The sequence below is a fragment of the Myiozetetes cayanensis genome, unplaced genomic scaffold (genome assembly GCF_022539395.1).
Source record: "Myiozetetes cayanensis isolate MyiCay16 unplaced genomic scaffold, myiCay2020 scf9, whole genome shotgun sequence".
Lineage (NCBI taxonomy): Eukaryota > Metazoa > Chordata > Aves > Passeriformes > Tyrannidae > Myiozetetes > Myiozetetes cayanensis.
Window position 1 is genome coordinate 32,216,545 of NW_026088185.1, and position 22,029 is coordinate 32,238,573.

The following is a 22,029-nucleotide window of genomic DNA, read 5'->3' on the forward strand; positions in this document are numbered from 1 at the left end:
TGGCTAGACTAATGTATTCCTGTCAAAAATAGCATCCACTGTAGAGCACTTGAGAGCTGCTGTGGAAAGTGCTACGTGGGAACTGCACAGCCTTACTCCTCATTAGAAGGCAAACCATACCCATGGTTACTATTCCCTGCAGGACTGACACCACACCACTTCCACTGAAGTCTGTGCTCCTTGCAGTCCCAGAAGAGGACTAAGTTCTGTGATCAGGCTAATTTAATAGGAGAGGTTTAATTATTTGATACCACACAAAAAATAGAATTACTGACTTTTGCATCCTTTCCAAATCTGACATTTCCAAGCAGGTCTGTAATGGCAGTCTCAGAGGACCCGTGCAGTCCCCAGCACAGCCAAAGGATAACCTGTTGCTAAGCAACCAATATAAGTGTGCTGCTCAACATTTATTTCATTTGGAAAGGAACATGTTCTTTAAGTAGTTCATCTGAGCTACCAAGCACAGTTTTCCACTTGTTTTTCTGGAGCTGTGCAGGTGTGTAAAATAGTCAGCTTGCACAAACAAATGTGCAATTCAAAGAACAGGTGCTAGAGAAGAACATGCAAAACAGAAGGGATGAAAAACTGGCACAGGTATTTCAGTCCTTTCTAACATCAGTGTCCTGAATTTGCCTCTTTGTGTCTGCATTCATCCCACTTGAAAATGGGCTGCCTTGGTGTGTGGCAGAGCTGTCTGCAGAGCTCACCAAGGTTTGTTGATGCACCTTTTATGGTTTTCCCACTGATAGGAGGAAATACTTTCACCCTGATAAGCAAAGGCCAGACCTGGACCCTGACTTTCCAGCCTGAACATTCCAAATCTCAGATTCTGTACTTGTTTCAGAAAAGCAGCTAAATAACTTGGAAAAGAGCCCCTAATGTTCTACAACTAACACCATTTTCACTTTAGTGCTTGTCCCTACAGTGAAATAAAACGCTGTAGATCTGCTAGACTTGTGTCTGTGTATCTGAAATCAGCCTTGGCCTGAAGAGTCTCTTGCTAAATTGTCCTGGAGGAGCTGTTAATCCTGTTTCCCAGTCTAAAACTGTGCAAATTGACATCATATAATGCTCACACACAACATAAATACATGAAATTGCTCAAAATCAAGGATGCAGTTTGGTTTCTAATGGCCATAATAAATGCAAGTTTTATTGCAAGTGATCTTAATGACACATATACCCTGCAGGAGTGTGCTGAGCCCGGGGGGCATGCCAGCTTAATGTGTGTGCCATCCTAATGTATGGAGGTTGCTTTTGTCTAAGAAGTCTTCTTACATTCTAGTTCTGCTGAGCAGATGTAGCAAGTATATTTATTGACTGATTTATTTATTTTTTCTTTTTTTCATGACTAGCTCTATGGTCTCATACAAATCCTCTCAATGTAAAGTATTTGTGGGTAGCCCAAGATTGGGTGAAGTTCATGTCTTACCTGGGCCCACAAACATAAAACACAGTTTTCTGTGGCCCCAGACATTGTGCATGTAAAAGTTTCCATCTGGTCACAACCTCCTGCCTGACATATGGCCCAGTGGATTCAAGCCCAGCTCTGTCTGTGTAGGGCCATCTGACACAGCTGCACGTTCTCCTGGCTACTGCCAGCAATTCCTGCTCCTCTGTCTCACACTCCAGAAATGCACAGCCAGGTGGAGACAGACAGCAAGGACCATGCTAAAAGCTGCTGTGTTGCTCCAGGACACAGTCAGCATAAAGACTGAGAGGTAGAAGTCACTCACTGTGATCAGACAGGGTGTCCAAAACATCCGTGAAGGTGTCCTGTTTCTCACACTGCTGCACTCAGAGTAGGTTGGGTGCTGGTGTAGCTGGAGATGGTTTTGTTCGTAGCCACTGAAGGTCTTCCTGATGCAGATCCAGTGTGGATCATGTCAGGTATAGATGGATGTCTTACTGTCCCCTTGATCAAGTGAAATGGATACAAATCTGCCTTCAGCTGCTGTGGTTTCCAAATGCTGTATTTTGCTAAAGGAAATGCAGTGTGGGAGTGCTACACTGTTTGCAAGCCGAGCTGTGTCCTGGGAGCAGTAACAGCTAGGTCTGCCTTTAGAACTGAGGGGAACCACACACAGTGCTGGAGCAGTGCAGCTGAGCTCTGCATGGCACCTGCAGCTGTGGGCACTTCAGAAACTTGGTGTCTCAGACTCTTTGGATGCACAAAGCTCTTCCTGCCCCTCTCCTTCAGCAGTACCTCTGCTTTTTGTGTTTAAACAGGGAATTGTCTTCCAGAATCCTCTTTACTGAGGGACTCACCTCAACTGTTTGCCTCACGTCTGTGGATTCACCATGCAGAGTCCCCACAGCTGGATCAATACTGCTGTCTGATGCCTGGTGTAGTGCATGCAGGAGCACTGCTTGTCAACAGGCTGACACTGTAGTGCCACATCACAGAGCAGAGCTGTCACATCTGGGAGCAGGAGAGCAAATTTGCTGCCTAACCTGGCAGCCTGGGCATGGAGAGATTGATTTTGATTTCCAGATGGAAGTAATTGCTGTTTTCAATCCCAGGGTTTTGATCTGTTGAAGTAAAATTTTGGCTGACTTGCTTTATTTAGGAAATACTCTCCCAAAGCCGCTGCTTCCCATCTCTTTTGAACACCCAGTCATTCCTGATGCAGAGAAGAGCAGTAAGCAACCAACCAACCCCATCACAAGAAGCTGATTTGAAGAATAACTCCAAGAAATTTATCTGACCAAATCAAAAGCAGATTTGCTTAATGAGTGAAGAAGTAGGGAAATACAAGAGTCCTTTTTTTTTTTTTTTAATCAAGCCCAAACAAAATAGTATAGTCAGAAAACAGATGGAACAAAATGGGCCACTTGTTTTTCAAGTTTTTTGATTTGAAGTTGCAAGATTCACAGGAGTGTTTAGTTTTGGAAAAAAGCCAGCATTTTTCACCCCCCAAAAAAATTAATCAAGAAAAGGTTATCCAGCTTTTACAAGAGGTCACTGTGTGAGTAGAATACATTGAAATAAAACTAGAGGAAATAAATTGCAGAGAAAAGCACAAATAAAGGGCAAGGGTATCTTGAGGAAAGAAGTGTAATTCTAAATTGAGTAAAGAGCAAAAGAGGAGAGGTAGTTTCACAGAAAATCTGAGATAGTTCCAGTTAAGCTTAACTTAGGATACAGAAACTGCTATATTTGCTATATATATATATATATTGCTATGTACTGAGCCAGCTTGAAAGGCTGTGAGCGACGTTATGCAGCAGCTTGTGTAAATATCCTACAAGAACCAATAATGAGAAGGGGGAAATAAAGTGCAGAGCAGAGATTTGTCTACAATTCAGTATTTCTGTGGGGAGTTTTTTATGCAGCTTTAAAGAAAATGCAAGGGGAGAAAAACCAGAGTAGATGAGGAGGTGTGACTGTCTACCAGGGTTATATTATATGTTCTCTACAATTTCAGCTCTGAGAGGCAGAAAGGAGGAAATTCAAGTCAGCATGCTTAATACATCTATTCTAATTTGATTTTATTGAGTGATTTCCAACTACAAATTTTCATTTCAGCTTCTGTGTGAAACAAATCCCTCTGTGGTGCCAACATAAACACGTATTTTCCCTTTGCCCTCGGTCAGCTGTAGTTTGTGCATTAACAGGGACCTTCTGCTGGAAGCCTAGAGAGCCACTCCTCTGGGATTTGGGGCTCCTGGTTGGCCACTGTACCGGGCACTCCTGGTAAGGCAGCAGGTGGGTCTGGACAGCAGCCAAAGTGAACAACCTGTGAACCAGGCACGGGAGGGACAGTGGCATTTCCACAGAAAACATCAGCACCGAAGGAGGGTTTCTCCTGCCACACTTCCAAAATGAAAATTGATATTCATAGCCACATTCTGCCCAAGGAATGGCCTGACCTGAAAAAGGTAATCAGTGTTTAGATATTCGGTGCCTTACGTGATCAGCAACCATTTCTACCCATGTGGTTTTGGAAAGAAAGATGAGTGAAGGGTTCTGTGGGAAATATCTCTAGGTCTTTGTCTAGTTTGATTTTTTTCTCAGTTGTAAAATATTTGTGTGCATTACTCTGCAAAGCAAGAGTCTCAGTAAGAAAGGGATGTCTTAACTGGGCTATGTTCCCCACTTTTTATTTAGTCTGAAGCAATTCTTATCGTTTTCCTTGGGTTTTTTGACCTAAAATTGTCAAATAACGAGGTGTAAATTCCCCTTTCTTGATAAAAATAGAGATGTTCTGTTCCCAAATGGTATTCATGTTTGTTTTAAATGAAATAAATAGGGAAGTATTAGACAAGATTAATGTTAACTAAGACAAAAATCATTCACATCTGATACCCACAGGCATGAAAGTCATTAACTTCAGTAGGAGTGGGGTCACTCTGAGTACAGTTAATTGATGATGATGATCATTTTTCTAATATCTGTTATTTTTTCAGTTACTGGAAGGAAGTATTATATAGTTTTTAAGATACAAAATCTCAGTTGTCAGAACACTGAAGCTGTAATTCAACTTGTCTTACTTTTGAATCTTTGCACATTATTGTTACTGTTGTTTTTATTATTCAGTGACATAAATTTATTCTTGTCAGTCATATTTTCATGATCCTGTGAAATGTATTTAGGAGCAGCAAGTGTCATTTATGTTTTAAAGTAATATATCTGAAAGAGTTTCATATCTATTAGCTCTGTGTTTCTGTGATTTTAAACATGACAGTCCAGCATCAGCTGGAAAATCTTAACAGCATATTAGAAAAGAAAAAAAAGTGAGGAGAAAACCTGTCATTAAAAACATACATAGGATTGTTTCTTCATTAGGAGTGAAAAATAACATCATTATGCATAAAACTACCTGGAAAGGGATGTTTGTTTCCATGTTTATCTAGACTGGTCTTTATAAATATCTGTTTGAACCTCCTGTTTGTAATACTAAGAGCTTCTGATGTAAAACACAGGTACACTTGATAATTCAGGTGGGAAGACAGGCCCTTTTTAGAACAATTATGTCTGTTTTAAATAAACAGGAGTTTAAATAAACAGACTACAGGGCAGATTATTGTTGCTTGTTTCAGATTGTGCTGTCCTTGTGCAATAACCTTATAAAAACACCTATAAAATGCCTTTATTCTGATTTTATATGATTTTTAAAAGATTTTATATATATATATAGTTTCTTGTCTGTATATACTTTAAAAGGGCAATAAATTCACTGGGATAAAATGATCCCAGGAATCCCCTGATGTTCAAAGATGCACATCAAGACAGAATTCACTCACGTTAGACACTGTAGGTCAGCGCTGCATTTCTTAAAACACAGATAAAGAAGCAAATGCCAAATTTTTAAAAGTTCATTTCCACCTGTTGGTTTTTGTTCCTCTGTTCTGAGCAACTCAGCGGTTTGTTAATGAGCCCAGAGTAGAAAACTCCCAGAATTCCCTGGAGCCCTCCGAAAATTCAAGCCATTAACCCAGATCTCCACATCTCATGCATGGAAAACCAAGGAGGAGTCGTGACGTGCTCACATTTACTTACTGCTAAACTTCTCTTCCTGGCTCCCAGCTTTATAAATACTGCACCTTCATCCTAGAAAATTCCATTGTCAAGGTACATATTTAGCAGCTTAGGAACCCAACAGAAGTACAAAACTTCATATAAAAAATGAAACAAGGACTATCAATGCATCCAGCTAGTAACTGAGGGGAAGAAAGAAGAAAATAAGTTCAAAAACAGAGCAGTGAGTTTCTCTATTGCCTTTGTGCTCCTTCAGCACCTTTAAGGTATTTGTTTTCTGGACAGCTTATAATTGCAATTAACACAGAGCTAGTTTAAGTTGCCACTCATTAAATTTTCCCCGAATTTCAATACTTTTATATATAACCCTATAAATTTATCACAGGAAATTCAGGATTGTATCCAGACTGTTTACACCTCAGTGAAAGAAATGCCTGCTTTTACTTACTTTGCTTTTAAATGTTTCTTTATGGAAAAAAAAAAGGAACTCTGAGCATTGTTTCCAGTCTGATATTTGAAAATGTCATTTATTTCTCATCTGCTGATTCATGAAAGTAAAAGGAAATTCTTATGTAGGTTTTGCTATTTTGCTATTTTGCATGACCAGTTTTGAATCTCTCTGGAAGAATCAATGAGCATCTAAGCTTCTCCTCTTTAGCTACTCTTGGCTGTTTAAATATTAATAGGCAAGAGGCTGACCTTCAGTCCTGCTGCTGAATCATGCAAGCTGAAAAGTGGAATCAATGCATCTCTGTGCTAATGATTAACTGATCACAGATTGCAAAGTTGTCAGCTCAATTCTCTCACTGCCAGATACTTCATTTAGGTTTTTTTCTGCGTTAAAATCATTCCAGTTAGAACCTCAATGTAGTAAGCAACGTTAAGCATTTTGGAATCAGTTGTTTAAAGATGTTGTTGAACCGGGAGCTACAACTGCACATACAAACAACATTGGTCTGGTCCAGTTCAACTTCAGCACTTCTGCTCAAGTCAGTGGGGCTACTCAGGCTCAGAGCTGAGCCCATTGTAAGTGTTTCTCCTGAATGAGATAGTGCTGGACTGTAAGAAGTGCAAATAATAATAGCAGTACTAGTAGTAATAATTGTTGTGGTCATTGCAGAGTGCTAACTAGCAGTGTCTTCTTTCTTCCACAGAGATATGGATATGGTGGATGGGTGCAGCTGGATCATCATTGCAAGGTTTGGGCTGTTTGGTGCTCCAAGCTCATCTTGTGTTGTCCTCAGGAATACAAACCCACCACAAATCTATTTAGAAGTGAAGTGGCAATAAGATTGGCTCTGTTTGTGATACACATTTCTCTAGAGCTCTGTATTCTGTGAAGTAGCATCAGTGCAAGTCCTAATATACCTCAGTAGAACCTTTTGCTTGAGAAATGAAACTCACAATCTGTGGCTGCCTTCTGAAATTCCTCTCTCCATACAGGGAGTCTATACTGAAAACTAGAGGGATAAGGGATAGAAAGATTGGCTACTTTGCATTTTTGGGGTAACAGTGCCTCTCCCTATTGGAGTAATCTTATAAAGAAAAGAATACCCAATCCTCCTCCTTCCTTCTTTTTGTGGTTTGGCCAATTCATTCATTCTCTGTAGAGACTCAACTTTAGGGAAGCAAGACTTTTATCTTCCAGGTACCAAAATATTTAAGTATATAATGCCTGTTACTTTCAGTGGAACCAGATATTTCCTCATCCCCTTGTCCCCTTGCAAAATCATACAATTGTGATTCTATATAAGCTTACATTAGCTGGGGAAAAGAGATAAAGAAAGAGAGAAAGGGAGAGAGAAAGAGAGAAAGAAAGAAAAGGAAAGAAAAAAAAAGAAGAAAGAAAGAAGCCTGATTATATAGATACAACACTGTGTGTATTTATTGCAACCCAATATTATACACACTTTTGTCATTCTATAACATGCAAGGCTGTGGTGTAAAACACCTAACAACCATTTGTGGAAAAGGACCACAGAACATGAAGGTTGGAACCAAGAAGGAGGAGCAAATAAACATTGTGCTGAGATTTCAGATCTGAGTGTAATCAGGCACAGTGGGGGAGAACAAGCCACCTGCAGAACCAACTTGTGGATGGCACAGCTCCTGAGACACGTGGGAGCTGCAGGAAGCAGGGAATGCTTGGACACATTTTTAGCAGCTTAGCTGTTTGTTACAGGTCTGATGCTAAAATTCCAGGCTAAAAATAGTTTGCAGAGGAACTTTGTGGCAAGTCAATAATAGCCTGATACCCTCTGCAGAGAATTCTGTCCAGCCTACTTCTGTCTGAGAATTTTGCATGAAAAGCAGGGCATGGCAAAATAAAATCCTGTTCAGATATGTAAAACTGGGGTAATTTAATAATTTTCTTTAATTCTTAGTATTAAAAAAAAAAAGGCTTCTCATATTATTCTGTGAAGAAGCAGCAGAGTCAAACTGGAAGAAAATAATCACGTGTATGTTTAAAGAAGAGCAATTTGGGATGTGACTGAGTAGTTCAGCAATGTTCAGATGTAGTTTGCTGAACCAAATCATACTGCTGGACCTAGTTCTGAAATCTCCACATAAATTAATTAAAGCATTAAACATCAGATAATGTTTAGAATGGGAAAGAGTAGAGTAGTGTAGAATAGAAGAGAATAGTAAAATCCGTGCAATCTATTCATGTGTGATGGAGTGCTTGGTTCTGCCTTTTTCTCACAACCCAAATATTTTTTGTTTATTAAACAACCTGCAGCAATGCACTGAACTTTTCTTAATGTATTGGAGTGCATGGCTGGAGTAAACCTTTCTGTCAGGTTGGAAAATCAATTTTACGAGACCCAGAAGTATTTTACCAGAGAATCAGGACTTTGCAGTTATAATATTTCAAGTAATTTTCATAGCCCGTGATACAACTAACAAGTAACTTTATAGTTTGCCAGGGCAGCACAGTTAGGTTTTTTGAGGAGAGCTTTGAAATACTCATTAGGGCAGTGTATCTGTGAATGATGTATGAAGTTAATAACAAATTCAAGGTTGAGAACAGCCCAACTTCTCAGAAGGGGACAGGAATCCCTCTGGTTGGGTGTACTAGGAGCAAATATTCTGATTTAACAGGGTTTTTTTCTTTAGAAAAATAGACAGAGTGCTGAAAAACACCGACTTTGTGAGGACAAATAAAGTGACCTTTGGAGAGAGAGAATTCCCTTTCTTGAAGGGTCAGAGCCTGCCTTGCAGGAGCTGTTCCCTGCCAAGGGGGAGGAGGAGCTGCCGCGTTTTCTCACATGGTCTTCAGTTTTTAACTGCAGATGGGGAGTGTTTCTCTGTCCAGTGCATCTGCTGCATGACCTCACTCACCCACCCCAAATGCACAGGGTCAGGTGGATCTTCTGGCTTTCATCCCCTTCCCACTTCTCCCCACAGTAGCTTCAAACAGCCGGGAAATACTCAGGGCCTGCAAGCGTCGTGTGTCCCCTCCGCTTGTGCAAGTATCAACCAGCAGGAATCTGCTCTGCCCATGTTCAAAACAGCACGTGGGTACCTCCAATTTACCAGACAATTTACTTTGCCTAACGTGGTGGCGCTGTCCCTCCTCAACTCCTTTAAACAATTCACAAATCAACCAAAAAAAAAAAAAAAGAAGTTTAAAAGGTTTCCATGTTCGTAAAGGAACAGTATTAAATTTCATGACTGTGATAATATCTTGAACTTCATACATTTAGGAATTGGTGCCATATGGGAGAGATTACACTAACTGAGGTCATGGGTTTATGCTGTGATAAAGTTTTCTCAGGGTTTTTTTCCCCCAATACAAATTCTTCAATAATTCTTTTTTTTTCCCCAAGGAGAAAACATAATCTGAAGACAACATAACAGGTCTGCCTTTCTCTCATTATCAGTGGTGATATGAAACAACTGGACTGAAAGTAACTGAGCTGTACAGTTATTTCTGTAGTTACTGGAATCATTGTGATGCTATTGACTTTAAGAGAACACACACACACCCAAGGGGAAAATTTAGCACAGATTTAATTAGAGCACTGTTTTGAGGTCAGAATTTGGTTTGAGGATAAACTTGGATTAAGGTACCTGATACCTTTTCCAAATAAATGTGGAGTGATATGCATTGCAAAAGAAGGGGGATTTACATTGCAAAAGAAGGGGGATTTTTTTTGTAATTATGAAGAATTAAATCTAAACTATAAATGACTGTTTTGTTAATGTCTATTTTAAAAACAGTTGTTCTAAAACACCTACTGCATAAAAATAAAAGAACAATATTTTGTCACTGGATTTCTGTAGGCAGCACAATATACTCCAGCAACTATAAATTAGCATGCACTGCTTTGTCACATTCATAATATATGAAAATGTCATTTCACAGGGACAGGCAAAGATGATGAAGGATGGGAAGGTTTTTAGAGTCATTCAAGAGAACTGCTGGGATCCAGAAGTACGGATTAAAGAGATGGACCTGTCAGGTACCTTCCTCCATGAAGGAATTGAAATCATTGTGTCTCATTTGAAATAACTGCAACTTCTCTGAAGTTCATCTGAAAGTGCAATGGGAAATAACAATGGGAAAATTAACAGGGTTAGCATATTGATTCATTAGTTTAAATCTGTTGGAAGTCAGTGAAAACTGCTATGCTTTATGTTCAGATGGGACATGTTCCCATAACTTTCCTCATTTTCATTAGCAATTTATTCCCCACAGGAACTCTTTTATTTTGGTGGGATTTTAAGTCAGTAAAGAGCTAACTGACACGAGTAAGGATGACTGATCGTGGACTTAAAAAGGCAACAAACATTCCAGATATAGAACTAATTCACATAAAGGAGGAAGCCATTTAATTTTTGTTCCAAATGTTAAAAATATTCTTTTTACTCATAGAATTTCTTGTATGTTTGTTTCCAAATTTGCTTTTCATCAAGTTGCATGCATGACACTAAAGTATGTGAGATGGGAGACTGAGAAGGAGGGAAGGAACTTAGAGTCTGATCAGTTCACACTGCAATTTCAAATTCCTTCTGTGACAGAAATATGTTACTAAGGATCATTTTTTCCTAAGACTGGGACCTGAATAATTACTACATCAGTTTCCCAGTAGACACAACCTGAATATCTTCTTCAACTTTTTGATCTCAGAGGTCTTTTCCAACCTAAATGATTCTGTGATTCTGTGTTAGGAGATGCTCTGGATTGTTCTCCTGGTGGAGGTTTCCTGTAACACATAACACAGGCCAGTTTGGGAACTCAAGGGCTATGGGACACTTTAAGTAATCATAATTTAGATAATTTTTCCATTACTTCATTTTCACCCTGGAAAAGTATTCCGAGCTGCAACCATTAGACATTTAATGGGAATGCCCAAATGTCTTTGCATACTCTGAAATATGCTGCCTTATCCCAGAATCCTAGAATCATGCCTTGGCTAGACTATAATCTTTCTCTGAGCTAGCTCAGGGATTTTGGGGATTGCCAAATCACTCAACTACAGTGTGGATCACAAATAGCCTTAGGGCATCTTTCCCTTTCAGATGTTTCCCTCAACACTAAAGGCAGGTTTCTACAAAACAGTCCTGCCCCATTTTTTGCTGTAGGCAAAGGGAAAACACAGGAGCTTTTTTTTTTTTTTTTTTCAAATATCTGCAACAGCTCTCCAGAATAGAAAATATATCATAAAACCAACACCCCAATATTTCTCCTCAAACTGAACAGTGCTTGCTTGGTTAAAAAAAAAAAAAAAAAAATCTAAACCTGTGTGTTACAGCACCATCTGGTGACTTGTGCCCTAAAAACCTCCCCCTTTATTACAACACTCCAGAGAACACAGGCGTCAGCCAATTCAGAGGGACAAAAAAAAGGCCTTGGTGTTTTTCATTCTTACTGCTTAACTAATGATAAGAACTATGGGCCACATTTACTCCTTTTTGGTTTAGAAAGTTGTAGCTACTCAGTTTAAGGAGCATTTTCTGTAACACAGGCTGAGATAGAGTATACCCAAAATTTAACCTCCAAACATGGCATAATTTTGGGACAAAGATGCAAGGAGTCTCCCAGCTGAACAAAACTAGAATCAGTCACTAAAAGGTATTATTAACTCAGAGAAATAACTTTGAGCTTGGTTGCTAAAAGGCTTTCTTTGTGCATTGCCCAAGAAATCTTTCCAGTAATAAGAAATGGTATCCAATGGACCAAAGAGACTCAATTAGTTCTCATAATGATATGTCCTGGGTCTAATTGGTGTACACACCTCTGTCTTGGTCCACTCAATAAAACAAGCTATCCAGGTAATTCAATAAAACAAGCTGTAAAGATAATTAACATCACAGTTCTGCGACACAAATCATCACAGTTTTGTTGGAGAAAATATATCAGTTCATTCTAACTGCCTTTTCTTGTTATTTTCTCCTTTGTAAAATCCTCTGAGGAGGGTATAAAGTAGAGGTTTTTCTGTGCTGATTCTAATTCTTCCTAAAACCACTCTCTAGGAACGTTCAGCTTGGAAATCTGCCTTTAGGGTTTATGTTAAATTTGCTCAGAAGTGTAAAAAAGGATTGAAACCAGATACAGCATTCATTGTGGAAAACACGGTGGATGTTCTCAAACATACCAATCAAGTGTCCATTCTGGTGGATAACACAATTTAGGCTATACTTTGGTAAATATGTAGTTTTGCAGACCTAGTCCTTACCCAAACCATTGCTGCTGTACATAATGTTAATCAGATCTTGAAGAACCTGAGCCAGTGTCCTGCTTAACTGCTGAGAATCGTTTTGTTAAACACTGGAGTGATTTGGCAAGGTCATTGTCTCAGAGGAAAGTGCAGAAATATTATAATCAGACTTAAAATATAAAACAAAAACAAAACCAAAAAGTTTTGCTTGTAAATATTTAGTGAACTCCTAATTATTAGCCATTGTTTCTTTTGTTGTTTGTCTGCTAGGGTTGTTGCTTTCATTCCTGTCATCTGTCACACACAAAGTTATGGTGTAGATTTGTGTTTGAACAGGAACAAAACAACGTGGACTTCATTCTCTTCATTGCAAACATCAAAGTTATTTCTGAAAACAGGCAGATCTTCTTATACTTACAACCTCAGTACCCAGAATGAATGAAACCTAACACAGTATAGTTTTGGGGAACACTTGGGTAAACATTGTTTACCAACCATTAGTGACATAATGTTTTTAATCTTTGAGCAAATGCACTTATTTATTTATTAAATATATATGACAAATGTGACCCCAAAGTAAACTTAACTTATGGCATTCTATTGGTTTAGTGTCACATTCATTTATGTGAGAGTAACACTGAATTGCTGTTTTAATTGATTGTACATGTGCCTACTAAATACTTCTAAAATCAAAATACTTAATTTCACGAATAATCTAGTTTGAGTAGGAAAGTGTTCTTTTTCTTTCTACTTATCAAATATGTTCAAATCTAAATAAACTGGTAAGTTACAAGATTTATTACCATGACCCATAATTTAAAAAAAAAAATCTATCTGTGTCACTTAAGTCAGTGTTTCTTATCATTAAAACTTTTACCTTCTGCCTCTCAAAACAAAATGCTTTCTTATTTTTATCACAAACAAACAAATTAAAAAGAAGAAACATTAATAACTGCTTTGTCTTATTCAGGAGTCACAGTCCAAGCCCTTTCCACAGTCCCTGTTATGTTCAGCTACTGGGTAAGTTCCTACTGCCATATTTTGTAATTAGTGTGTAGTAAAACTTTTAAAATGTAAGTGCATCATAAATGAGGTGACTGAAGTAGTCACTAGATCACTGAAATAATCAGAGAATTGTTCTGCTGTGAGGAAGAACAGGCAAAAGCAGTGCAGGTCTCAGAAGAGCCAGCAGGGTGTCCTGGCAGAGCTCCACCCCAGAGCACACACGGTGGGACAGGAGGAGACAACAACTGGACCTCTTCTTTATGGGGGCAGCTGGGAATGGGGAGAAAGAATTTACACTACATGAATCTGTGCTTAGCAGGTGGACACATATGTACAGATTCCATGAAAGTTAGACATCAAACAGTATTTTCTCTTGGAAAAAAACCACAAATATAATAAAGGTATATTTATGGTCTTGTCCCACTTTCTTTTAAATGTGGCACAGGGCTCAGTGACCTAGAATATTTGAATCTTAAAATTCAGTAGCAAATTCAAGTTAATATGCTCCCTTCATGGTGATCCTTAATGCCTCAAAGAAATAAAAACAGGCTGAGAAGATAAATCATAGCAAAATGCTGTTTAAATACATTCTCAATTTGACTATTTAGTGATGTGTACAAGTCAAGATGTTATCTGTAAACAGATATGTTACATTAAAGCCATTGTGTTAAGCCCACATATAAGCAGTACCACCAATTTTCAGAATTTCTTGTTGAGCAACATCTCTTTAAACTTTACTCTGGTGTCTAAGGGAATATCTTCCATTAAATACTTATTGGGGGGAAAAATGGAGATTGACTGGATGGATATTGCACTTCCCTTATTGGAATTATGACCGTTATCTCCTTCCAAATGTTACAGAAGTTTGCTCAAGTTTCCTCTCTGGAATTCTCATGCTGCAGCATCTCACATTTCTTATTTTTATTTCTTCAGCTCCAGTAATAGGAGAGCAAATATTCATTGCTATGTTTAAAAATTATACACTGAGGTTTTTGCATTGGGATAAACAGGAACAGGGGACTGGTTTACACAAAAGAGCAGATACTTAAATGCATCAGCAACCTGGGCTTTATTACACTCCTCCTGAGCAGCAAAGGCAGCAGCAGTTGATAAAATATTCAAGACAAGAAGCAGAACTGCACCCAGAGGTTTTAAAGTGAGGCAGAATTTAGTCCTGCAGGTTTCCAGCTATTCAGAACTGCAAAGCAAATTCAGGCTCAAGCCCTGTCCCTCAGTTGTTTGCAGTGACATTTATCCAATATCTTCCAAAGGTGATAACATTTGAGAACTATATTTTAATGTACTGCTCTGCTTAATATCTTCCCAGGCCAAACCTCAGGACGCTTTAGACCTAGCCCAGATGTTAAACAATGACTTGGCTGCTACAGTGAAGAAGTACCCCAAGAGGTTTGTGGGGCTGGGCACGTTACCCCTGCAAGCCCCAGAGCTGGCTGTGAAGGAAATGCATCGCTGTGTGAGGGAACTGGGATTTCCTGGAGTGCAGATAGGATCTCATGTCAACCAGTGGGACCTGAATGCCCCAGAGCTGTACGATGTTTATGCTGTGAGTAACCGTTTCTTCCCTTCTTTGGGGGGAATTCTGTCTAAAAATGTCTTGGAGCACATTCAGTTGGGGTTTGAGCCTTCTAATCTGCTTAGATTAGAGAGATACTCAGCTTTAATTGTATATGGTCATTCATTATAGGATATAATTACAGTAATACAACATGAAACCTTTTATAATAATGAGTAACAATTTTTTTTATTATATGACTTCTCACTGTAGAGTTGCCATCTTGGTTTGTGAGGATAAGTGCAGTATTAAATAAAGCATTTCTGCACTGTTTGCATTTGAGTTCAAGTTACTGTATCCAATCTTATGCAAATAATTGATAAACCCCCTGTGAGAGATGATCAGAGATACCTATAGAGCCAAAATACCACATGGAATTATGTAAATAGGACCAAAGGTTCCAAACAATGCATTGATTATAAAACAAATTTTTAGGTTGAATTTCATAAATAGCCTGAGGTCCAGATGAGGGTGGTCATTTGTCTAAATTACAGACCTAATCAATGTACATTCTGCATGTGCTTCACGAGTTATTGGAGCTGTCTGCTCCACACTGAGGCACAGAGGTTATATTTCAGATTGCTCAGTTTATCCAAGAATTCTGTTAGTGCAGCACCTGGACTGTTTGTTTTTATGGACATACACAGTCAGTTATCAGAGGCAGATGCCCACATTGATGGAATTTTAGCATGGCTGATGCTGGGAGGGGCCTCTGGAGGCCATCTGGTCCAGCCCCCTGTTCAGCACTTCCTTCCAGGAGAGATGCTCGGTCCCCTCATCATCTCAGGACTCCCTCCAGTAACTCCATGTCTGGTGCTGAGATCCCCCTCATGCACTGGGATCTCTGTCTTACACTGCACATTCTTCAGCTTATGTTTCACACATGTAGGAAGCAACCTCCATCATTTTTAGAAACATCCCTGGGTAATACAGATTGGGAAATTAAGCCATATTTGACGGTGAACTCTGTCAGTCTACCAAGACAGTAATTGAATCCCTGTTTTTAGTTTACAAATGTAGATGGCAATTACTCCCCACAGCCCAAAAGTTGCAGCTTTATTTATGCATGTATGGGTAAACAAAACCAGTTTTTTTCAAATGTGTGATAATCTCCTTAGCAACAAGAGGAGGTCCAGAAATACATCTGAGAAAACGAAGCTGTTAAATCCTGGTTAAGCATATGAATGACTCTGATGATTATGTATTTAAATTTAAGCAAATAGTTAAATTACTCAGTCAGGGTCAGCATCTGTCATTGCTCTTCTGTTTTCCTTTCCTAAGATGTCAATAATTTTGGAAAAATTATTATACTTGCATGGAAATGGATTCCTGATCAGAATACAGCCATATTTTGAACTCTTAGGAGAGATTAGAAATATTTTTAACTTTTTTTAAAGCCAGGCAGAAAGCCAAAGGGGACAAATGGAGTGCAACTCACATGAAAATTCCTGAATACAGCTGGAACAATTCTAAAATGGTTTAGGATGCAAAACCATCCTAAAATGGTTCCATAAAACATTATGAGAATTCATCCTCATATATATAAAGAAACCAAAGGATTTTTGCTTGAACTGAGTTTTTTACTGCAGAATGGCTGAAAAACATGGCTGGAAAAGCATTTTTGTCCTGCATTAATCTGAGGAACGTTTGGCTTACTAAAAAGATATTATCATCTATATTTCCAATTTGTGGTCACAGAAAGAACTTTGAAACTGAGTAAGGACTTCAGATTATGGGCCAGAGGACAAAATATAAGCAACTATTACTTCTAGTTCTTACTGGTGGACTTATTTTCATAGCAGTACTACTGCTCAGTACAGTTTTGCAGGTAATTTTAAAACACGACTAAGAAAAAAGGATGCATTTTGGTATAATTAGTCAAGATTTAGATTTTTTATTTTGCTGCAGGCTGCTGAAAAATTGAATTGCTGTCTCTTTGTGCATCCCTGGGACATGCAGATAGATGGGAGGATGTCCAAATATTGGTTTCCCTGGCTAATAGGTAAGTGTATATTTACTTTGCTTAGCCTAAATTTATGAACTGGATTATGCTCAGCAGATTGTTGCAAAGTAAAGTACTAGTACGGAAAAAAAATGGATTTTCTATCAAACCTTTTTTTTAATCAGGTAGTATGATGAAGTCTATTGTGTAAATTCAGCAGTCGTTTGGTTTTAAGCTTGTTCAGTTTGTCTAACTTTTAAATCCTTAGAATTAAAATTATTCAGCTTTGCAACATAACATAGTATATATATATATATATAGTGTTAATGAGAGAGGGCTCAACAACACAGACTTAAAAAGAGAATAAAATTATGGCATTTACTTAACAAAGTATAAATAAAATATTTTCTTACAAAGACTTACAAGGCTTTGCATCTGAGCATACAGTAAAACATTAATGAAAACCAACCTTTCGAGCTGGGTGGGTATTGTTTGCCCCAGAGATGAGGGGAACTCTGTTCCTAACTTGAAGCTGGATGTCTGAAGTTCGATGTTTAGATGGCATGATGTTCTAAATATGCTGGGTAAGCTCAGAACCTGAGGCCTTAAGGCTTAAGGCTAATGGAAGAAAATTCAGATAACATTCAAAAATCAAAGAGGACGTTGAAAAAGTAAAACTCTTACACAACTGAGTTTTGTTCCCAGGCATGCCAACAGAAACAACCATGGCCATTTGCTCCATGATTATGGGAGGAATTTTTGAAAAATTTCCTAAGCTGAAAGTTTGCTTTGCACATGGAGGTGAGTAATGCAGCATGTGAAACTCCAGTTCTTCAGCTAAGCGTGTTACAGCGGTGTTTTCTGAGATTCCCAGCTAAGGATCAAGGGTTCAAGCACTTTAAGGCTGGCACCAGCTGAGCACTATTACCCCAGATCTGCAGGATCAGCTGCTTGTATGAACACTGTCCAGACTGTTTCAACCAGTGTTTGAACTGCTAAAATACCCTGTCAGGGAAACAAGGAGGAAAGGGAGACAGAGGATGATTTAAGGAAAGGGACAAAGAAGCAGCAGGAGGAATTTGGACATCACAGTAGTGAAGAAGTGAGGGCAATAGAAAAAGAAGTTAATGAAGGGGAAGGAATAAAAAACTGCTGGTGCAGAGCACTTTCTAAACGGCTGACAGTAAAACTTGTGGGTCTTTGGTGATAATGTGGCTTTTTTTCTTCCTCCTACGTTATTTTCAGCTGCTGTTGTTGAAAATTTCTTCTTGCAGGTGGAGCTTTTCCATACACAGTGGGGAGAATCTCCCATGGATTCAACGTGCGCCCTGACTTGTGCGCGATGGATAACAAGGTGGATCCAAGGAAATACCTTGGCTCGTTTTACACAGACTCTCTTGTCCATGACCCAGGTGCACTAAGGCTGCTAACAAGTGTCATAGGAGAGGTGAGTGTTAATGCTTCCAGAAGAGGGTGAGGATCCTGAAGAGAACATTAAACATCACGGGTTTGCAAAAATATTTTCATTATTTGTGAAGAAATCTTTGTAGTTCAGCAACTTTTTTAAATCAGCATGGGACAGAAACATCCAAAAACATTCAAATAATCCTTTCTCATTAGTAAATGCTCAGGAAGGGATTGAAGATGGCATCATAGCCAACTTCCAATGGATCACTACAAATCAACCTGTATTTGTGGCTTGATCTCTGGAGCTCCTGGAGTTTCTGCAGCCAGCAGGCAGGCACCCAGCAGATGTCAAAAGCAGAAATACAGGCCCTTACATTGACTTTCTTGTCTCAACAGCTGTAGTCCTGGTTCCTGTACATTATTTTCTAGGCTCACACAGTAAAGGGCTGTTGCTGTCATTAGGGTCTCTTGCATGACCAAACCTCACAAAGACCACTCAGCCAAATGTTTTCTTTCTACAGAAAAGATTCTGTTGATTTCCCATTTCCATCTCTAACAGGCTGACCGGGTCACTGCAGTAAATCTGCACTAGAACTGCTACAGAAGTGACCTGCCTAGGCCAGCCACAGTTAATAATGCAGCACTATTGCCTTCTTTATTGTGGTACTCTGAGCTCAGGTTTGAAATCCATGGGTTTCAATCCATGAAATCCAGAGCTCACACTTTGCAATCCAGGGGTTTTCTCTTCATGCTGCACAGGAAATCTGTAGCTTTGAAACTGGAATTCTGCCTCCAGCTACCCTGCGGTACTTGTGACTTTCAGGAGAGCTTTGCATTTGAAGATCCATGAAAAACTCCACAATGTGGCAGCAAAATTGCAGCTTGAAACAACACTACAGGAAGTTTTTGTGAGGTGTATATGTACGTATGCATATGAAGTAGAGGAGTCACAACATCTTTTTTCTTAAATCCACCATGAGCCAAAAATAGATTTATTGAAGGAGCCCCAAAAAACGTGCAAAGAAACTACCATGGAGCCTACTACCACTGGAAACAAGTAACCCAGGTCAGTTTCCTTGACAAAAGATCTGCTAATAAGCTGTTAGTATTGGAAAGTTCCTGTGACATCAGTGGGTATTAACTCGGGTGGCATTTGCCATCTCTGTGTCAGAGGTGAAGTTTTGGGCTCCAGATGGGTCACTAACAAGATATTAGGGCCCAATACTGATTTCTTGTAATTTCTATTACAAACCTCTAAAGAGCAAATATATCATGGTCAACAGCCCAGGACTTCTTGCTATGCATTAGCTTCTTAATTTAAGTGTAGCTCAGAGTAATCAAGTGGCCTGAAGGTGTTCTGGTGATAGATTTAAAAATTTTACTGGGTGTGATTGTGCACATCCATTTTACAAGATACCCAAAGGCTTATGGAGTGACAGTTCAGCACTTGTCTCTGTTCTTCCTTTTCTGAGAAATCCCCCAAATCCAGACCACGTTCCTCCAAATATTTGTTCTACATGCAGTTGTGGTACACAGGGATGAGTGCAGCTCTTGAATTTTACATTGCCAGTGCAAGGAGAAAAGATCACTGGCTTATCTCTTTTATCCACGTTAAAATGTTGGGAGCCATGTTTTCCCATTGTTCCACAGACCTTGGTAAATCAGTAGCTGTGTGACTCAGCATGGCTCAGACTCACAGGTTTTGTTTCTGAGCCGAATCTGTTAAGCTGACCCCTGGATGTCAAGAGCAAAGCAGGAGAGAAAGTACAACAGGATGCTTAATCCATTGCTGACGAATTTAACTCTTTTCTGCTTGAACTTGAGTAGCTCTGCAGGTCTCACAGCAGTTCTGCTTCAGAGTCAGCTTTGCATCTCGAGGCTGCTCTAAACTATGATCGTTGTGGGAAAGCTGCAGTCTTCGCACCACACTTCAGTTTTCCTACCTTTCATCCCAAGAAGCTTCACACAGACTCTGGCCCTTAATCATGATCAGTCTTCGAAACTGAAATCTAGTTCTTTGAGGAGAGAGAGATTACAGATTGTAATTTGATAATCTAAAAGTCATTCAGCATTAACCTCTCTGGTGTCTTGTTTATTTTGTCAACAGCCTTCTGAAATTAAGTTTCCTAATGCAAAAAATTGGGCCAACATTCTACACAGAATGTTGGTGTCCTCTTTAATTCTACTCTGAGTATTCTGAGCTCAAGCAATGAGACATCAGGTGGAACACTAGTGCTGGAAAGTTATGAGTCAGATACACAAAACATGAATGCTTTTCAACACTCAGGAGAACTTTCTCTTTTTCATAGCCTCGAGCATCTTATCCTTGAAAAAAAACCCCAAACATTTACTCACGTTTTCAAACTTTACTTTAAAACCATGAAGATTAAAAAGTTCCCTGTTTTTCTAATGAAAGTTGATATTCTCACATAATACCCTTCCATGAGTCAAACGCTTAAAGACACAACCAAATATCTCAGTGCTTTCAGTGCAGCCGTGTGTTGGCAGGATAACACATGTAAGATTAATAAATTCTGGGCTAAAAACCAATGTGATTGAGTCTTGAGGATGACACTGTAACTTTGTGAGCCGAAGGTTTGAAATAGGACAGCTCTCCAGAGGATGGCTGAGAGCTGTGCAGGAAGGAGACGTGCTTGAACACGGCTCTGGGTCCTCAGGGAACAGCCACTACCTGGCACCAGAATGCTTTGAGCTGATGAATGTTAAAACCCAGTGACAGCTGTGGTGAGTCATGTACAGTGAAGTTCATCCCTTCCTCCTTTTGGGTGCAGGTTAATTGGAGCCCATCCCGGCTAAAGGAAGCAGAAATACACATTTCTGGGAGTTTTGTGAGGCTGCAAAATTGCCGCTGTCCTTCGCTCCCCCCGTGATGAGGTGGCGTGAGGTGAACACGAATAAACACAAAATCCCTGATGATGCTGGCCATGAAAAGGGAAGAGCTGGCTTGACATGGGATTAAATGATTCAGTGTAGCCCTGCAAAAACTTCCCCATGCTGATTTCCTCAAGAGCCATCGCCCAAAGGCAAAACATTCTCTGGCCAGAGGTTGGAGCTGAACTGGTTGTAGTAATCTGGCCTTTTTTTTGAGATGTATTCTGATAGTGGGAAAGAAGGTGAGATTCAAGGCAATTTTTACTAATACAAGAGGGCAAACTCATGCTTAAGGTGAACCAACTTGGAGGTTCATTTTCAGACTCAGGTCCCTATTACTGTGAAGAAAAAGTTCAGTGGAGTAAAAGAGTCCACTGAGGTTTATGAATCAAACACTTTCAAATGGAGGAAAAGAAAAACATATCTATATAGAGAGGAAAAGAAAAATGTATCTATTTATAGAGGAAAAGAAAAATGTATATTATTCCAATGAGATCGTGGGATTTCTTTCTGAGTTTGTATATAGGAGGTGTAAACAAGGATGTCCAAACCTTCCCGCCTTACTTAGCCTTGCCTAGTAAATAACTGGGCAAATTCTGCATTTCCTTCTTCTTTACTTAGGGGTAAAGGCGCCGCGCTATCACCGCGGAGACCCGGGTTCGATTCCCGGTCAGGGCCACTCCCGGGCAGGTGGGGCTCGTTAGCCCTTAAAGGCAACCCACCTACGTCCTAAGGACCTCGCTGCCACCGTCCAAGCTCGCTTGGCCCCGGCAGATGAACCTTAGGATTAAAGGGTGGGCTCAGTTCCGCGCACACTGTGTCTCACCTAAAAAATCCAATGCGCAGGCTGGAAGGTGTAAAAACCTTCCCCGGATCTTCGCTCGTGAAGACTGGCCATTATTATTATTATACTTAGAAATCCATTTTCTCATGTAAACCTGGTACGTTTATTAGCTGGGGGGCTTTGTAGATGCTATATATTTTTTTTCCTGTCTGAATCAAATGTCTTGGTATTTAATTGAATATTATAAATAAAAGAATATATTTAGATGCTTAAAAGTAC

At 39.4% G+C, this 22,029-nt stretch overlaps 1 protein-coding gene across 4 annotated transcripts in view; it reads left to right on the forward strand.

The window, feature by feature from the left end:
* The window catches only part of ACMSD (aminocarboxymuconate semialdehyde decarboxylase), a 36,017-nt gene that overhangs the window by 11,212 nt on the left and 2,776 nt on the right, over positions 1-22,029 (forward strand). Inside the window, exons 1-8 of one of the 4 annotated variants that reach the window (XM_050340446.1) lie at positions 3,716-3,882; positions 6,637-6,681; positions 9,852-9,948; positions 13,118-13,167; positions 14,480-14,716; positions 16,634-16,727; positions 17,373-17,468; positions 17,942-18,114. In XM_050340446.1, coding sequence (XP_050196403.1) covers positions 3,826-3,882; positions 6,637-6,681; positions 9,852-9,948; positions 13,118-13,167; positions 14,480-14,716; positions 16,634-16,727; positions 17,373-17,468; positions 17,942-18,114 — 849 coding nt within the window. In that variant the 5' untranslated portion in view covers positions 3,716-3,825. Of the gene's footprint in view, positions 1-3,715; positions 3,883-6,636; positions 6,682-9,851; positions 9,949-13,117; positions 13,168-14,479; positions 14,717-16,633; positions 16,728-17,372; positions 17,469-17,941; positions 18,115-22,029 lie in introns of those variants that run through there. The other 3 variants (XM_050340448.1, XM_050340447.1, XM_050340449.1) reach the window with 3 other exon arrangements.